This window comes from Geospiza fortis, unplaced genomic scaffold (genome assembly GCF_000277835.1).
Source record: "Geospiza fortis unplaced genomic scaffold, GeoFor_1.0 scaffold346, whole genome shotgun sequence".
In the NCBI taxonomy this organism is placed as follows: domain Eukaryota; kingdom Metazoa; phylum Chordata; class Aves; order Passeriformes; family Thraupidae; genus Geospiza; species Geospiza fortis.
The window spans coordinates 1,829,841-1,849,436 of record NW_005054361.1 but is presented as its reverse complement, the minus strand read 5'-3'; the positions used below and the strand labels follow the sequence as shown (position 1 = coordinate 1,849,436).

The window sequence follows — 19,596 nt, the reverse complement described above, 5'->3', positions numbered from 1 at the left end:
TAAACTGCTGCTGAGATGCCCCTTTCCTTCAGCAGCCACACCAGCCCCAGGGATGTGCTCATCGTTGTCGTGGATTCCCGGAGGTTGGTGAAGGATTCGGCCAAACTCAGACGCCGAGGAGTGCAGGGAGTAGCCACCGGGGTGCCTTTCAGACTGCTAATGCTGCCACAAGCTGGAGTAGGTGCTGCGTTAAGGCTGAAAGCAAAGGAGCACTCAAATTATTCCCTCCACTAGAATTTACTACAGGCAAGATTTTTAACCCTGAGCAGGGCCTTTTATCCATTTGGAGAGTGCACAGGACACTGACAGTTCCCAGCCCCCCACAAATGTGATTACAAGTGCAAAACCATCAGATCTCACAAAACACATCTCCGCTTTGCACACTTCAGAGCCCAGTCCCACAGGATTAATGCCACTGCCAACACCCAGCACCACATTTCTCCTGATAAACTATTTACAAGTTTGTGATCAACACCTTCACTTTTTCTTCTTGATCTACTGGCTGTTACAACTCCCAGTTACTTCTAAGAAACAAGAAAAGAGACTGGACCAATGGTATAAGCAAGGCATCTACTTTTTAGTGCTACTTCTGAGCACACAGAATTGAACATTTATTCACTAAGGCATGGTGTACTTAGTTATTCCAGAAACAAGGCATGTGGGATACCTATGACACTCCAAATTCATGTCTGTTTGAGAGAATCCCAAGAGCTCCATGCACCTTCAGAAAAAAAAATTCCAACTTTTTCTAACCATGGGCAAATTATGGTCTTTGCCACAAGTACACACACACACACAAAAAAAATTTAAAAAATAATTCCACAGTAATATCTCCTAAGCATGGGCTCATCCCCTCTAATGGCATTTAAAGAGTCTTGAGCAACACTTGATGCTAACAAAGGATTCACTGACATGACCTCACCACCATTCAAAGAAGGAAACCTACTCCTTCACCTTGCCAGGTTAGCAAGTACAAGACACTCAGCAAAGAGTCAGACAGAAAGTAAAGCCAGTGCAAGACAGTGGGAAAACTAAGCAACTGGGAGGGGAAGGAACAGGGGACAGAGTGGGATCTTCCCTTTTCAGCAGAGCCGTGCTGTTGGATTGGCTCAGCCATAACGTGAGACTTTTACTTAAGTGGGGTTCTCTGCACCAAGAAAAGCATTTCAAAGAGCCACTTTGAGACAATCTAGTTGGAGACTCTGGCCAATGACTAAATTACATCTTTTTTGCCCATATGAACAAAAGGGGCTGAGAAGGTGTCTTGACTGGAATTTTCAGTCTCATTTCACCTTACATTAATGAACTCTGTGTAGCCACCACTACTGTGCATATCAAGTTGGACACCCTGGAATGCTCTGAGCTGCAGCTTCTGATGAGCTCAGAACATAATCTAGATCCATGGTTTACAGCGAGCAGGTAATGTGAATTCACATAACACTGGAAACTCTAGTCCCTTGGTCTAAAAATCAGCATATCTTTAAGGCACTTCTTAATTAAGAAAATCTTAGCCTGATGCTATGAAATGCCAAGTCATGTCTTCTTTCCAAGACTAAATAGAATCTGACCAACATGGTCTCTAACAATGATTTAGAACTGTACCAACCTTTACCATAAGCAAGTGACACTGAGGAAGATGAACTGCAGCTGCAATTCAGCAAGAGGAATCCCATATATTCCTCCTGGTATACTGTAGTGAAACACTTATTTGAGAAAACTGGCGGATTTAATTAGAAATGCAGCCTTGCTAAGTGGCTCTGGACTCAGTCTCCTTGCACCCCCGTGTGTGCTGTGGCTGTCAGTGCAGGTGGCAGATGAGCTAAGGCACATCCTGATTGTCGTGTCCTCTCTGCCTGGGCTGGGGCAGCAGCAGGGAGAAGGATCTCCACCTGCACTGCTAAGGAGGACACACACACCCACTGCAGCAGCACACACAGTCTGAAGGCAAGGCTGAGTGGAAAGAAGTTAGTTCACAATTCTTCTCTTAAGCACTGATTAAAGCTGGACCCTCATAGTTCTGATTCCAGTGGAGCTAAAAAGCAGTGACAGCCACTGTGGTGCATCTGCCATACAGCTGAACACAGAATACAGAAGTCTTGAGAAGCATGAGGGAGAGAAAACAAAGAGAAGTTACTGCATGAACTGACTTTCTACAATGTATGATCATATACATTTCAGAAATCCAGACATATGGTGTTAATTACCAGGCTTCCAAGATATCCTAGTCACAAGATGAAAATTATACCACTCCAACAGTTTAGAGAGCTTCACTCTTTCCAGATACAAATTTCAGTTGCACAGGCATGTAGATTAGTATTTCTTGTAATTTTTCAGCACAGTTATACACTATAGTGCAATTAAAAAAACAAGCCATCCCTGCAAGAAAGCAGTTGCAGATGCTGCTTTTTTTCCCATTTGATCATTTTGGCATTGCTTTAACTGGGAAATATTTTCCCCATCAAACTGACCAACGCCACAGGGTGCCCTGGACACCATTGGAGAAACAGACTCAAAGTGGCCTCAGCAGCTCAGCCCAGTGATGGTCTCAGTATTAGATTGAGAAGAGAAACAAATAAAGCAGCATTTCATTTAGCTGGATGAAATTTAGTCAGGTTAGAGCAACACCTGGGGTAGCACAGGTTCAAATGCAACCAGGTAGGTAAATGCCACACCTCTTGGGGTTAGCTGGTGCCACACACACTAGCATTCCTTGTACATGACCCTGCCAACACGGATGCTGCTGGCAGTGCTGCTCACCCCTGACCACGCTGGGTCACAGTGTCTGCCCTATACCTCCTCTCATCACAATGAGACATAACGCAGTTTCTCCGCCTCCTCACATGACCTGTGAAGAATCATTTATGGTTGGTAAGGAGGAGCTCCTTAAACATCTGCTGAAAACATAATTTTGTTTGTTTTGCTCTTTGTTCTCCTGAACGAATGATGAACTTCCATTTAGGCAGCTGAAAATGCGCTGAATTTAGCTGTCTTTTCTGACTGATTTGTTTGTTAGATATAGTACCCAAAGAGTTTATTATGATCACAACTGACAGCAATTCAACAACAACAAAAAAAAATTAAATTAGAACTGCAGCCATATAAGAGGATCTCTTCGGTAATTGTGCCAAAGGGAAAGACAGAAAAGAGTAAAGAAAAACCAGCCAGGCCACTAATAACCAACTTAGTTCAGAAAGCGAAGCAGAAAAGTTACATTTAAATATAATATATTTCCTTTCCACCTGACAGGTTTTCATATTCAATACTGTTATTTTTCATGCCTTTCATAGGCAGTCAGTGCCCATCTCATGTCTAAACAAGTGTAGGCACGACACCTCTGCACAGGGACCTATACAGTGGTACACTCCCACAGAGGAGCTGGAAGGGGCACAGAAAGAAAGGAGACATTGTCCTTATAAACAGAAAAGAACATTCTGTAAATCCTGATTTGCAATGAGAGGAAAGCTTCCTCTTTAGGTATGAAATTCATACCACCCACCTCTGGTTCTCAGATCTTCACCTTCCATAAGGCCACAGAACGCCTTCTGTGGGCATGCAGTGTCTATACTGCCAATTGCTATTGCATCACCAGCTTGTTACTTTCAGTCTGGCAACTATGAATTCATTTCCAACAATTACACCAAGAAACAAAGTAGGTATCTCCCTGTTTCCAATTAAGGCATATGTCCTCATCCATTCCTCACGTAGTTCTGGATTTCTTAAACTGCACATCCCTTTTTTTTTTTTTTCTGAGAGGAAATATTTAGACTTCCTCTCTGGAAAAACCTCTCATCTTTTTTTGGTAAGAGATTACATCCTGTGCATTCACATATGACAACTACAACTAGTCTAAGATGAGGAGTAGCCCAGTTTGGATATCAGAAGCCAATATAGTTACGTCTGATCCTGCAATAACTTAACTAGAGACAACAAAATTTAAGAAACTTTGATTGGCTTTTTAAAACATCACACATGCCTCCCAAATTCAGGCTGCGGTAACTCAAAACAGGAGGAATAATTGGTGGGTAATTCACCACTGCAGTCAATGCCTATGCTTATGGTATTATTTTGCATTTGCTTAGAGGGTAGAGCTGAAGGCTTTGTCATCATAGGAATCCCTTACCTTGGCGTGACTCGTGTGAGTTCATCGGAGGGGTGCAGAATGCGGCAGGTGGTGAAGGTGAAGGTGGAGTTGGTTTGTGACATGCACTTCCCAGGATGAGGTACTAAATTAAAAAAAAGCAAATTCTTTGCATTTTACACAGAAAAGGGGGAAACCAAACTTCTGTGTGCTGATAAGACAGATGCAAAAAGTGATGAGGCACCTTGATGGGATCAATGCAAGAAAAGTGAAATGGCCAAATATACAGTGTTAAACAGACACTTGTTCTCCAAAAGAAACACCTCTAGGACTCCAAGGCCAGTGCTAAAAAGGTCTGCTGAAACTTGCCCATGATCACAAACACTGCAGATTAAGTCTTGCTCAAGCCAAATTTAGGCCAGGCAGTGCTTGAAATGCTAGTCCTTATCTAAACTAGCAACTTGCATCAGTGGGAAATTACAAGCAAAATTTTCTAGTACCAGCTCAGAAGCACCAGGATTTTCTAAATGCTTATGCCTTTCAGCTTTTAGATTGATCCACAAAAAGGTATCCCCATTACTTCACAGTAATGGATCCATCTGGCTAATGCTACGGGAATACAGATTGTTGGGGTGGGGAGGGGAGGGACACACACTAATTGCTGTTTCTCTGACTTTTCATATCCACAATATGGAAAGTGGTAGTTTTTTGGATCCACTACTGTACATCTGTGACATTTCTCTTGTGCGTGTGATTAGGTTCTTTAAAAATGTATGTCCTCAGCTGCATAGTATAGCAGTTTTTGAATATTTGTAGACAGTATAGTAAGCAAATTTCCTAATAAATGTGGCTGTAAAACTGCCACTCTGGTGATAGATCAGTGATTTGGGAAAGAAGCAATACAGCTTAGTTTTAAAAAAGAAGGACTTAGGCCAACTTCTTTCCTCTTACTAGAAATACTTCTGTGGCTGTGTTAACCTGCTATATAATGCAGCTGTAGTCACTGCAAAATAACTACAGAATTTAAGAGCCATGCATTTGAAAAGCTGGTTGAAAAACACCCAGAGTTAAATATTACATCAAAGATATCATGATTGCATAGGTTCTCTTACTTAGTAACCAAACTTAGCAGTGGTCAAAAGACATGCACAATAAAAACCATGTGCAGCTCCCTCCCCACCAGTCCTACCCAACCCTCTGAGCCATTCCCTGATTAAGCCACGTTTTAATACCACAGTACACAACTACTGAACACATTGCAAAAGACAGACAGATCGACCAGCTGGACCAGACACCATTCTGAACTCCCAGAGCAGCTCAGCAGAAGCAAGGCAAGTCTTAATTGTGGCTGTGTTCCCTTTTACACATATAAAGTATCACAGCTCCAAAACAGTGTGTGTGGTTAGATAGCCCTTTAAGAACACAGATAAGCAGTGTGGGAAGGGTAGAGCATGGGCAGTGTGGACAGTGGAAGCAGAAGTGGCTGAGCAAACAGTGTGAGGTAACTTCTAGTCAGCACTGGAATGTAGGGCTGTACATTAGAGAAGGATATTTCTGAGGACCCACTGGAGTGTCATGTTAACACACTCAAATGTTAGCACGACATAACATAACAACAAGCTCTACTTCACCTCCAGAGATGGTAATTAGGATGCTTCAGGAATCCAGTTGCTTTAGAGATTAGTGTGAGCACTAAAAAAGCTATTACAAGGGAGCACAGCCTAGCAATCATGATTCTCTCCATATTGTAGAGAGTTATAAGAAAATCTGGAGAAAGAACTCAAATAACTGGACATGAAAAGATTGGTTATTTAGAGAAACACAGGACTTTAACATAAATCAATTAGAAACAATTATCCCTGGATGATGAATAGAGAACAGAATAAAGCAATGCCGGTTTAAGATTGCAAGCTCAACCCAAAGCACATAGCTGTAATACAATCAGTGCATTTTCCCCATCTGTAATATCCACTGGGCATCCCCTCAGATTGGAGACAGGCACATTGAAGAAACATAGCTGCATTAGCAAAAGCAAGACTCATTGCTATTAATGAGTCAAAGATAGGAGAAGGCTGCTAAAAGTAGAGAAGTCACTAGCTCTAATCAGAGAGACAAACTGAAGTGATGAAAAAAATCTATCAATTTCCAAAGATGTATTTCACCCTTCAAATACCACTAAGAAAGTCCTGTACCAGCTTCATCCTTCATCAGTCAACAATGGGTTGTATCATATTGCTGTAGCATTTTCCATCCTTTGGACACAGTAAAAAGAGTGAGAACCTGTTGCTGTAAATGAACAAAGTTTATCAAATAAAAACAAAATTATTAATTTCTAATTTACTAATTTTACATAGGAATGGTCATCTCCTGAGATGGTATAAGTTCATGAGGAAGTAATACATTTTTCTAATAAGAAAGACTATCTTCCCATTTACATACATCAAAGTGTTCTCTTGGATATTAACATGTGCTGCATGTAACTGTCTGAAACCAAATGTTTTACTTGTACCCTCTTTTCCAAAGTAGTCGTAGTTTAACAACAAGGCTTCATATCTGTATGAAAAAGAATCTGTGCATAATTCAGTGCTTAACAAAATTTACAGAAACATCATGTAATTTCATCCATCAAGAACCCAGTGCAAACTGTTAGTGCATTTTCCCTGTAAATTAAAATTAAATCTAAACCTAAAATTTCTGCTGTTTTAGCACCCAGGAATTAATGATTCTTCACCTTATTCAGTTTTCTCAAAAAATTCAAAGGCATTATGGAAAAATGCAAACCATCATAGCTGAAAGGGACTCTTCTGTAAGTACAAACACTATTGTAAAAACACCTTTTAAAATACTGAGAAAAGAAAGGCAGGTTCCAGTCAAACTGAGTGCAGAGAGCTCCATCTTCTGGTAGAACAAACAAGACTTTCCTCACAAAACACAAAACTGATTTTATGTCTCAGAGCTGTCTCAGATCCAGCTGCAGGACTCAGAGCCTGTGGGCCATTCTGCTAGGTGTAAACAGCAAAATATGTATGTTCAGGACATGACTTCTGCCCAGGGAACTCTCAAAAGGCCATTTTCACTGGATTTTCAACCAGCTTGTGCAGAGGAAGGTACAAAGTTACAGTAGGTAAACAAGTGGCCTGCCCCACCCACAAGAAGATGTCATACAAATTAAGTTTGAGGAAGATTTGTAAGAGGTAGCTATACTAAGATGCCATTAACTTTTGTACCATTGGATCAAAATTCAAATTTGTTGTTATGCTGAAATAACAGTGAGGAGGCAGAGAGCTCAAGGTGACCAATAAAGCCTTGCATTTTATACAAACACCTATTCTGGCACATACAGATTCATTAGGAAATTAACTTCAAAAAAGCTGGGAAATCTTTAGAGATGGTTTGATCTAGACTGGCACAAAGTTAATGCTTTAGTACAACAGTGAAGCAAGCCACTCTACTCCATCATTTTTTTTTTGGCATGTTTCAAGAGAAGGAGGGAACCTGGTTCCCTACTATTTGAGCAGAGAGTGCACTGGAATTAGGGCATCTCTTTAGCACAGGCTGTGGAAACAGGGATGGAATGACAATCAGACTGAGGCATCCTTAGAGCAACAGATGGTGTTTTAAAGCATTAGAAGTTTATTGCTGAATAGAAAAGTTCTGCCTGCTTTAAAAAGAGGATAACGAAGGACCATTAGGAGACTCTTTTTTTCCTACTGTGTGATCAGCTAGAATACAGGTTATGGACTTCACTTTTGCCAGTTTGTGCCACTAATTCCATTCTTGGTTGAGGTGAAATTACTGGAAACTAGGTCACAAAACCCCACTAGGACCCACGAGACAAGACAATGGCTTCATGTAGTGCCTAGATTTAGGAGAGTTCATCCCCTTCAGGTGGCTAAAGGTGAGAGCTCTGATATCCAGTGCTACCTGTACTGAAAATGCCTGGCTGACAGAATAGGGGGAATATAGATTAAGCTGGATCTGATGCCTGGGTGAATCACCACTACAAGAAGGAGGTAAGTGATAAAAACAACAGCTGAAAAATGTGAACATGGTGCTTTCCTAAAGGTGCAACCTTGAATACTCAAAACCTCCAGGAATTCATAGTCTGCACCAGGAGCTTTGTTTTTGTTATGTTTCTTAAACAACAAAATTATTTTCTGAATATATTATTTTCCAAAATTTTCGTTTATTTTGCCTTTGGAAACAGAAAGAGTGGAAAAACTGAACAAAGGCAGGTATTCTTTGGACAGGGTGTTCTTCTGGCTGAGATCACTTTCTCACACATTTATGACCATTGAGCATAGGTGTAAAAAGACTTCAAAGTGTTTAATGTAGCTTCAACATAAGTTTATGCAGGCTAGGATGCCAAAATTAAAATTCAAGCATTTTAACAGCATAGAAAGCAACTGCTGACAGCTTTTCTTAAAAAAATAATTACTGTGAAAATACTCATGCCATTTGAAAGCAAAATATATTTAAATATGCATCAATACCTTAGTTCTAAGAAGAGTTACAGAATTTATTGCTTTTCTGTACAATGATAACTTTTTAGAAGCATGTGTAGTAATGCTGCTAAAAACAACTCAAACATAATACATTCATTATGTGTTCTTGTGATTTTGGGCCTCTATTTGGAAAGCCTCCATATTATGGTTAAGGTCTAAGCATAAAGTACAAGAGTGCTGATCCTGTAGTGCTGTGCACATGTCTATTCAAAGCAATCAATCAGCAGAACTAACAAATGCAAGTACTGAAAGACCATTTTATGCACCCAATACTAGCAGGCAATTAAGTAGACACTGCATCAAGTGTAGCCCTTCCAACTTCAAAATTAGAACATTCATAACATTATTAAGTGCTTTGAGTGGCTGGTGTTTCGTTTGTTTGTTTAAGGGAAACATGACAGCCGGCGAATTAAAAAACCACAACAAACCCAACAAAAAGCCAGCCCCAACAACCCCTCCCTCCAAAACAGATTCTGTACAGTTTTATAACATAATAGTTTCTTTCACAGAACAGGAAAAACATATTGAGGTCACAAAAAATTTGTGCTGCAAAAGTTACTTGTCCCAGATGATTTTAAGAACACAGTGTCCTGTAACTTCTCTACAATCCCACTGATGCTGCGAGTCTACACAAGTGATACACAAAACTCAACCTACTCCTGTGTATTAGGCTAGAACTGCAACTTTGGAATTTGCAATCTTCCATAAAGTTAACTCTACTCACACACAGTACGTGACTCCAACAGACTAACTGCAGACCATATGTCATATGTGTGCTAACTTCTCCTGAAATGTTCAGTGCCATAATTGGGATAGAATATGCATTTATGGTGAAGAAGCTGTTTTATAGATCAGTGGGTACTACAGGTTTCAACATACGGACAAGAAAACACAAGGAACATAACTTTTCCTTTTTTAGGAATGATTTCAGTCAGAATGATTTCTGACTCTAACTATACCAAGAATAGAACATCTAACACAATTGTTCTGAATACACTTGTTTTGGCTACAAGATATTTTTGGCACCAGCAGTGTTTGCTCTCCTGAGCCGAGAAGATAAAGTAAGCGCTTGGGCTCATTTTGAACAGCACTCTGCTCACACAGAATGGCAATATGAATTGTACTTGTAAGTACTGTAACAGAGAACATATCCAGTGCAAAAAAAGGCAAGATACAAACCTCAGAGCATACAACCAACTGAAGCAGAAACCTGCCCAACAGACTAAGATGATCTACACCTGCTGGGAAGGTCCCTGTAGGCACTGTATTACTAAAGACTTTTTGGTCTGAGGCTAGAAGACCTGTAGCTCTAGACTGGTACACTTTATGGCCTGCCAACAGCAAGTGTAAGAAGATACCTTCTGACTTTTACAGACCTCTTGAATGAGATTTTTCCACAATGGAGCTATCCTGAATTACAAGCAAAGGCACTATTGCTAGAGATTGTGCGCAAATTTTTTCTTTCCTTCCCTTTTTATTTTACTTCACATTCTCTAGCAAGAGTTTGTTCTGTATGTTGCCAACTGGAAGTGATTCCCAGCTGGAATCAGGCAAGCAATGTTGTTGTAACCTTGTACTCATGATGGGCTCATGATGAGGTGCCACATGTCCATACACATCCCTATCTCCCTGGAATTTCCTACAGAGAAATCTAGAAGAAAGAATGTTGAGGAGAAGCAATGAGAAGCAATGGCTGCACAATATTTACATACAAAATAAACTCATAAACTAAGCATGCACCTCCTTCTCCCAAAAGATGTGCTTCAGTGGGCAGACTGCAGATGTTAAGAAGTACTGCTCCATTAGTAAGTGCCTATTCTGAAAAAATCCACAATCATCTCCTCCTTGTACAACGCCTAACAAATTGCTTCAACAAAAAGCAGACACAGTGTCTTTACTCCATTTGAGCAACACAACCAATAGTGATATGACAGCTCATGGATACTCCTAAATCCTACACAAGAGGACAATTTGAAAGAAGGCAAAAGAATGGGAAATTAAAGTTTTCAGTGCACTTGTTCATTCTACACAAAGTTATTAATTTTGACCCATTTATTTCTGTAATGTATTAAAATGACTCAGCAAACAATACAAGGTAAATAAGATTGCTAGAGCTATTTCATTGATTTTATCTACTTTGTCAGTTTATAAGGTGGGGAATTTGCTTAAAACCCCTGTCTAAATAGACTTTTCCCAGGAAAGGTCAGCAGTAACCAGTAAATAACCGGTTCAAAACCAGTGACCTTTATTCAAATCATAATGTAGACAGAAAATGGAATTAAATACTAGGCTTTCTTATCAGTTTGTAGACACAGAGCAGGCCTACTTTTATTGCTCTACTTGAAAGAAAGAAGTCTTTCAAATTATTACCCAGAAATGTTAGACTAATTTGTTCTTTAAAAAAAACCCAACAAGGAACTAAACTATATCCTTATCTATGTTTAGCCCATGACAATGAGTCTTTTACTTTTTTGACATGTTCCTGTGTTGAACATTCTTACAGTTAAAAAATTCTTAAAAACGTAACCCAAGCAACAGTTTTTTCCACATTTACTCTGCTCTGAGTTCATTAAGAACTGCTTGTTCCCTTCCTCTCTACAGCCACACATTTTTAAATTAATAATATATTTTGTTGAATCTTTTATTCCCTAAATCCTAAAAATGCCAGTTATTTCAGTCTTTGATTATTTCAGTCCATGTTTCTTTTATCTCCAGCTTTTCTTGCTGTTGTTACTCAGACTCTTCAAAATTATAAAAACCTGGATAATATCCAAAATGGTACACAACTGCCTGAAGAGGCATTATTTATTTTCATATTAATATAAAAAATAATCTAAACTTTCTGGGATCTCCTAGAACAAGGACAACTTTTGCCAATGGAAAGGGAAGTTGAAGGGTTTGGATGTTGAAGCACTGGAACAGGTTGCCCAGGGAAGTGGTTGTATCACCAGGAGGTATTTAAAAGATCTGTAGATAAGGCACTTGGGGGCATGGCTTAGTGGTGGACTTGGCAGTGCTGGGTTAATGCCTGGACTCAATGATCTTAGAGGTCTTTTCCAGCATTAATGATTCCATGATTCAAAGTTTAACCTTAATACAACTGACTGTAGAAAGTAGCTTATATTCAATATCTGAAAGCACTGAACTGCCACTGCAGTGAGAGCTGAAGATACTCTGCATGTCATGATAATAACAGAAATATTATTGTTTAGCCCTGAGACAATCTAATCTTCCAAAGAACAGCCAAATATCAAATTATGATATATCCCAGAGAAAGGAGAGGGAAGGAAGTGTCTTCATTTAAAGTAGTTATACAAACAAAAAAGTCTGGAAAAAAAGGGGTTCTGGCAATTTTCTGATTCTTGACTAAATATAATTCTTTACCAGAGATAAATCTTAATGAAGACTATATAGCTTATTAAAACAAAAACCCCCAAATCCTAAGAGAGAAACCACACAAACTCAAAACATATCTATAGTCTTGAGAATCTGTAATCTTGTGCAATAATAGACTGCTAGTGTCAGTTCAGAGTATCTAATAATTCATGCAGTACTGTGTCACTTAAAAATGTTTATGTCTTAATATGGTATAAATAGGAAGGACGGGGTTTAATAGTGTGGTGGAGAAAGAGTAAGGGAAATGTTATTAGTGACTGCACAAAAACATTCCCTTAATTCTTTATCTCAGAAAGACTTTAAAAACAGGTAATGGTATCTGAGGTAAGTGAATTAAACTTCCAGAATTTCTTTGGTGGTTTTCAAGGCACTCCATTTGTTTCAGCAAAGGCAAGATGGAGGCACCTTTAGTGCACCAATCATTTAGTCTTTGTTTTTTTCCCAAAGTACAAACATCTAAAACATGGCATCACCTCTTATGAACTGTCAGAAGAGTATCTGCACTAGAGCAATACAAAACATATGTAATCTGTACATTACACACACTTAAGAGTGCGCTAAATACACACACAAATTGAATACATGCCACACAAAGGTTTGTGAATGAACCACTTCCTTTTAGCAGCCTTCTCTTATCAAAATAGAGTAAAATATTGACCACAGATGCTGTTACTGAAAAACAAATTAAAAGATTATCAAAGGAACGATTTTTGAGCCAACGTTAGAATGGTTATGTTCTAACCACTGCACGCACTATCGTGCAGATGCTACACACAAAGCAATATTATGAATGCTGTTCTGAAGAGACGTGAGAATGGCCCAGTAATCAAAATCCTGTAAAGATGTCAGTTTTACTGGACTTAATGAGTTTCCCTCACCAGACCCCTCATCATCGTCAGTCGCGGGCTCCTGCATCTCCTCTGTGAAAGCCTGAGATTGGCGGGGGTTATTCTTGTTCTCTGAAACAGTCACTTGTGCTTGTGACCTCTCACCTGAGGTCTCTGTGTGCTGAACTGGCGTCGAGGTAGTTAGGCCCTTGTAAGAAATGTCACCTGTCTCATCTTCCTCATAGTCATTAAGGCAGTACACTTCATCCAGGTCTAGGTCTAGGGTCCTGAAGCCCTTAGTGACAACCCCGGGCCTCGGGTCCAGGATCCCACCCAAGTGAGGCTGAGCCAGCTGCTGCCAGTGGTGCAAAGTGGCAGAACCTTGAAAGGGAACAGAAAGACAACCAAAATCAATTAGTAAGCAATCCAGGACCTAAAACACAAAGTCCCACTTAATTTATCCAAAAGACCAAAGGTTTGGGAGCTCCAAACCTTTAATGGTTCTGGGTTCAATGCATCTAGGGAGACATGCTACAGCACAAAACTGCTTCACCTACACTTCAGCATTTCCACACCAGTGTGTAAAAAACTGATCACATCAGCACTTATGCAAAGCCTGGTGGTGAGAAGCAGCACGCTTGTGCACGCTTGTGCACGCTTGTACATGCCTGTGTACATCCCCTCCCTGTAAATATCCTCATCCACTTCAATTCACAGGATTAAGCAGGAGAAGAAAGAATTTACATTGTAGCAGTTGATCTGAGCACCATCACAGAAAGCTCTAAGAGGAACATATACCACATATTCCCACATCAAGCTCAAACTAAGACAAGTGCTGAAAACATGCCAGAATTTTCTGCCAGTGGCTAACAGGAGGACAGTAGTCACACAGACTGCACAGCAATTTTAGCTTTTACCATACGTTAGAAAACCCCACCAACTTCAGACACGTGTAAGCAGATACACAGCTCTGAACTACACATCAAGGCCAAGTACCTGTGTGGGCCCTATGCTACAGGAATTCAACTACTACATAACTAAATGCTACTGTACCTGTAGCTTCATCCTGGGCAGAGAAATGTTTTGAAAAGGGAGGTGCATTTCACAGAGAAGAGCATTCAATATTCAAGGTTTAATAGGAGACAGTCAGAAACAGCAATGGATCAGGAGAAATTCATATATACACCAAGATGGACCCAGTGTAATCAAGGGAGAATTTATTTGATTCCTCAAGTAGCAATTAAACACTGGGGCCTGCATTTTTCTGTGTGCCCACCTTCACTGTGTTGGAAAATGTGACTTAAAATCACACAAGTCCTATGACACAAACAAAACATCCTTCTTTTCACCTTTGCCTGCAAATCACAGCAGTTCTTGCAGTCTTTTTCCTGTTCCCTCTCTGCAAAGTGAAATACCCACTCGTTCAACAAGCTGGCACACAAATGTCTCACCCATATTCAAAGTCCAAGAATATTCAATTAGTTACATGGTGTATGTAAAAGCTTAAACAACTGTAATAACTAGAGAAGGGGTGGCTCTCATATACATTTTCAATCTGAGAAAAATCGTATGGAATGAGAAAAATTGCCATTTCAAATACTGCACTTGAGGAAGCTTACTGTAAATAGGAAGTGAACAGGGAAAAAACTCTTTCTCTAGAATGACTGGGAACAATGGGTGGCATTTTAATTAAGCCTATCTCACTTTTTAAGATCTGTAATTTTTAGCTCAGAATAAATGGCTCTGCTAGATTACTTTGGCTAATGACCCTACCTTTTTTTTGCTTTTATTTTAATAAATCTAGAGAGATTAGAGAAAATTTGCACCCTTGAGGCTCAAGAAGTAGAAACTATTTACAACCCCAAAATGAGAGAAGAGACATCCTTATAACTTGTATTTATTTCTCAATTGCCACAAAGGCCAAGTTTTTCCTTTTATATAAAAGGAATACCCAAGAATGTGAAGAAGTGATAGATATTGTCAAGCCTTAACCTAGGAGAAGAGGTTTTCTGTCAGTCTACTCCAAGAATTAAAGAACAAAGGAAATAAAAATTTCTTTCTGCACTGCATGCAGGTATTAAAAAGTTAATTAACTTCTACATGCTAGCTTCTGGAGATGTAATATTTTTCACCTTAAAGCACACCAAAACCTATACTTAAAATAAACTCAGCAGAATACAAGCACTTCATTTTCAATATATGTCTCATATTTTTCCATAGGAAATATATTTACCAAAATGTCTGCATTTTGAGCTTTAACATTTCTATTGAAACTACAGAAATCAAAATGGCCTTAGCTCCTCATAAACAAGATATACCTGAGCCTAACCTTGTTCTCATAAAATGTGTGCAAAGGAGCTTTAATTTCCTATACAGAAAAGTACAAGGAAATCCAGCAACTGTAAATCCCCAATAAAAAGAAAAAAGAGAAAGTTGCAGAAGTCAAAAGAAGAGGGAAATACAACACTTCTTTGGCCTACATTCAGTCCCAAGTTCCTAGCAGATGGTTTTGTAAATTATCAGAAACAGTTACTGTGTAATAGTGGGACATGCCACTGAAGGAAGAACGAATATAAGAACAAAATAAATATATGAATGAAGTAAACTTTTTTCCTATATTCCTGGTATCTCTGCATGATTGCACATAGGCTTTGAGGATCAGAGAAAGCTTAGAAATTCATAGTGTTTTTTGCTCCTACAATTGCAGTGAAGTGGGTGAAGACACAGTCAGTCCCGGTTTTTAGTTTTCCTACAGATAATGCCATTTTGTGGTCATGACATAATGAGTCACAGGTGCATAGTTAAAACAAACAAACAAAAAAACCAAAACAAATCCTACTGGACTATAATTAAAACAAGTCACATCAAGCAATCCTCCCATTTGACTAAAAGATAGCATGTGTTGATTTTTAAAGGCAAAAGATTAATTTCTTAGTGCTTCTGCCACTTTTTTTCTGGGGTATTTAAAAGATTGCTTTAAAGGAGCAGAAGTCATTAACCTATAGTAAATTTATTATAGAACTAGTTTTTTTTTTTTGTTTTTTGACATGAGTACCCAAAACACTAATAAAACCAAAGACACAACTACTTATAGCAGTCTGCAGGTACAGCAGACTATTTTTCCCAGTAGGCATCCATGAAGTTGAAAAAAAAATTAAAGCACATGAAAAATATTCAGAAAATAAACTAAGCTGAAATGAAAAACAAAATCATTAAGATATTTAGTTAATAAAAGTTAACAAACACAAAACTTATGAAACAGGCAGACACAAACATGCTACAAATAAGATCTAAAACCAAACATGGGAAGTACTTTAAAAGGTGCAATAATTTCAAGAGAGAAATGACCCAGTGAAAACATTGAACAAAACCAAGGGAAAAAAAAAAAGCCCAGACAGATAGAAAGATGATAAAGACTTTAAGAGTTTATTGGAAGACAAAAGCAGATATAATGGGATGGTGACAGAAATCTATTACAGTGGTAGCAACTGGAAACTGAAACAAAGTGGGATCATCCTTTCCCTCATCTGGTACAAGAACTTTTAAGACCATTTAAAAGCAGCCATGAAAACAAACTATTAAAATCTGCTCAACAGTATGGGTTTGTGTGCTATGGCTATAGTTTCATTTGAATAGGTTGATACAGTACATTACTTTCTTCAGGACATTAGAATGCTTATGTTTGCTTCTGAGTACGTGTCATGCTATATGCTCCTTATAAATGAAATATATTTGTTCTAAACAGATGAAAAAAAATGAACTTCTGCAATTAAAACACACACAATGCAATGTAATACAAGAGTTCTGTTAAAGGAAAAAAGAGAGAGTGAGAGAAGCCAAAGCTAAATGATGTTACCTAGTGTATCTGTGAAGTACTACAGGGAAACTTAATTTGGTTTAAAACCTGAAGGAATTGACTCAACTAACTTCCAGCTACAACCTGAAAGAACTGAAGAAAGCCAGGCAGACTATACTACATTTGCTTTAACAGCTTTTTTTAAAGAGTCTATTGAAATGAACTTTGAAATACAGCTCTAGCCCTGACTACCATCTATCTCTATCTTGCCTTTTTCTGAGACAACGTATGAAGGAAATTTGACTTTAAAAATCCCCACCTATTTCACACATGAAACACAAAGCCATAGTGAATCATGTGACCACTCAAACAACCCATTAAGTCCAGAGATAATTTTGAATCACTATAACAGTCTTATTAGACCAACTGGACTAACTGAAGTAGGTAACAGCCTTTCCAGATACTAATTTACAGAACTCTAGCTGTTTAGATTTCACAGACTTATCCACCTTCCTTTTCCAATTATGAAATGGTAACATTTAGGTCGGATGTAAAGCTGCACTGATGATGTGCATGTGTGGCCTGTAATATTGATTTTACTGCTTTGGCTGGGATTGTTTCCTAACACTTTTAAGGCTTGTGGAAGAATATATTAGTTAGAAGATCTCAAACCAACAGCGTGGAGTACTGTCTCTAAAGTAAAAAGAATATGTATTGCAAAGATTTCCTGCTTTCTGGTGATGGATTAGGGACCACAAAGAGTCACTAATAACAACAGATAAAGGCCGAGGCCCTTTGTTATCACCTTCTAGTGGTTTCACAATCTGAAGCTTTTCTGGCAGGTAGGAGCGACTGCTGATAGACATTCCTGAATATCCAGTGAATTCTGAAAATCTGGAGTGAGTTCCCAGTGACATGATGCTCTCTGTGGGGGTAACGGAACCACTGTGGACTTCTCCCTTTTCTGCCAGTTCCCGCAACTTCCTTTCCTGCTCCTCCTCAAAGAACTTGCGCTCCGAGAGGTAATTCTCGCGCCTGAGGGAGAGCCTACGCAGGGCAGTCTCTAGGTCACTGGAGCCTGGAGTCCCTGGAGTTCCAGGCTTCTTCATCCTGTCTTCATTTCTAAAACATAAAGGGGGACACAGAAAAAAAAAAAAAAGTGGGGGGGAAAAAACATATTCTTAGAAATGTTTTAGACTTCCATATGACCATTGAGTCTAAAACATTGAGTCTAAAACTTCCACATGAGTTTTGAGACACTCACCAATACCTTAATATTACTGTGTCCGGGAACAACTTGCTCCTCATCTGAAGAGCTCAAAGGCAAACACCAGTCTTTTGTTTCTCTTCCATAGTAAAAATTTTAAGTCCTATTTCCTGCCTGGAAACTCCTAGTTGGAAACCTGCACTTTACTTAAGAGCTTCCTCCTACAAAGAGGTGAGAGTAGTCTTCTTGTTGTGTGTCTCTCACAGTTATATAAACTCAGGTAAGCAGGCCCCATGTTAAAGGGCAATTGCTGTAAGAACACCACATATGTATATATATTTATAGTATTATTAATATATAATAAGTATATTTATAATATTATTAATATATAAGAAGTATAATTTCTTGTGAGTCACAAGAAAATATACTTATTATATATTAATAATATTATATATATGTTAAAATATTATAAAAATTATACTTATTATTAATATTATACTGACAAATATATATTGTTTTGAAATATTAAGCCATTTTAATGAACAGTATATACAGCATATAGTGTGAAGCTGTACTGGGGGAAGAGACAAGTAGCTAAAAAAAACAAAGTTCTGGTTGGTTTCATTCATAAGTTATCATATTAGGTAACCTACAGATGCATACTTTATTCATTTTTAGGATCAAAACAATTAACTGTAGCTGCATCTGGAATCAGAACTCCCTGGCATTTATGCAACATGGTGAAAATGTAATTATTTTTAAGTGTTGACACATAAAAACAAAGGGTGGTTTTACATCATCTGGTGATGTTGCATCTCAGAACAGGTCTGAGTTGCAGACACTGATCAATACACAGTACTTTCTAAAAGCTTTATTTTTTAAATAAACTTGAGTGCCCAAAAACTATAAGCACAAAATAGATTTTGAGGACGTATGCCACTGTGATAACTGCACTGCATAAGACAAAAGGAGGAAAACAGGAACACTGCCTTTATGTCAGAAACAAAGCAAAAGCAAATTCCAGTGCTCTGGTACTGACCCATTGTCCGAGGACTCTGTCTCTAAGATGATGCTATTGGTCTTGTTGTCTATCATAATGTTAGAGATGTCTCCCCCATAGAAACTGGAACGTGGAGTGCTGACACAGCTAGAAATGACTGAGTTCATAGCAGAGGACTGGTTAGAGCCTGGGATATTCATTGGTGATGGAGTCATGGATCTCTGCTTGACAACTTGATTGACATTTCTCACCGTCTCGAAGACCCGCTTCTGATGCCTGTAAAACACACACACAGTTAATAATCACTCAATAACTTATTACCATGAGAAGGAACAGAGAAACAAGTAACAGCTTATTAACAGCCCTTCCTATTCACAGGTCTATCAAACACTTTGGTTTTGTATATAGTTCTGTAAAGTAGTATGCATATGGTCCCATACTAGCTACAGTCTGGCCATTACATTCAATCCATCAACATAATTCTTCCATCACCTTAGAATATTTTTGACAGAATATTTGACAATCATGTGTGTGGACCCTTTCAAATACTAATAAAAAATAAGTGAAAGAGCATTTCAGTACATCAGCTAAAACTGCCATAAAGCCATTATGTAAAAATGAGATTTTAAAAACCAGAATTTACCTCCATTCAACTCTTAACTATAAACCAACTAATCCATTTTAAAAGAGAGTTTGAATTTACTCTCCTGAGTATCTCCATGCAAGCAAGTCCTGTATCTTTTCTCTCTGAAACCAATTCCCAATCCCCTTAAATAGTACTTAAAAG

At 38.6% G+C, this 19,596-nt stretch overlaps 1 protein-coding gene across 4 annotated transcripts in view; it reads right to left on the bottom strand.

The window, feature by feature from the left end:
* The window catches only part of TRAK1 (trafficking kinesin protein 1), an 81,032-nt gene that overhangs the window by 2,747 nt on the left and 58,689 nt on the right, over positions 1 to 19,596 (bottom strand). For 2 of the 4 annotated variants that reach the window (XM_031059416.1, XM_005423928.2), the window contains 5 exons: positions 18,849 to 19,085; positions 17,408 to 17,724; positions 12,972 to 13,187; positions 4,121 to 4,223; positions 1 to 195 (listed from right to left, as the gene is read on the bottom strand). The exon at positions 1 to 195 is cut by the window's left edge. In XM_031059416.1, the coding sequence (XP_030915276.1) occupies positions 1 to 195; positions 4,121 to 4,223; positions 12,972 to 13,187; positions 17,408 to 17,724; positions 18,849 to 19,085 (1,068 nt within the window). Of the gene's footprint in view, positions 196 to 4,120; positions 4,224 to 12,857; positions 13,188 to 17,407; positions 17,725 to 18,848; positions 19,086 to 19,596 lie in introns of all 4 variants that reach the window. The other 2 variants (XM_014308193.2, XM_031059415.1) reach the window with 1 other exon arrangement.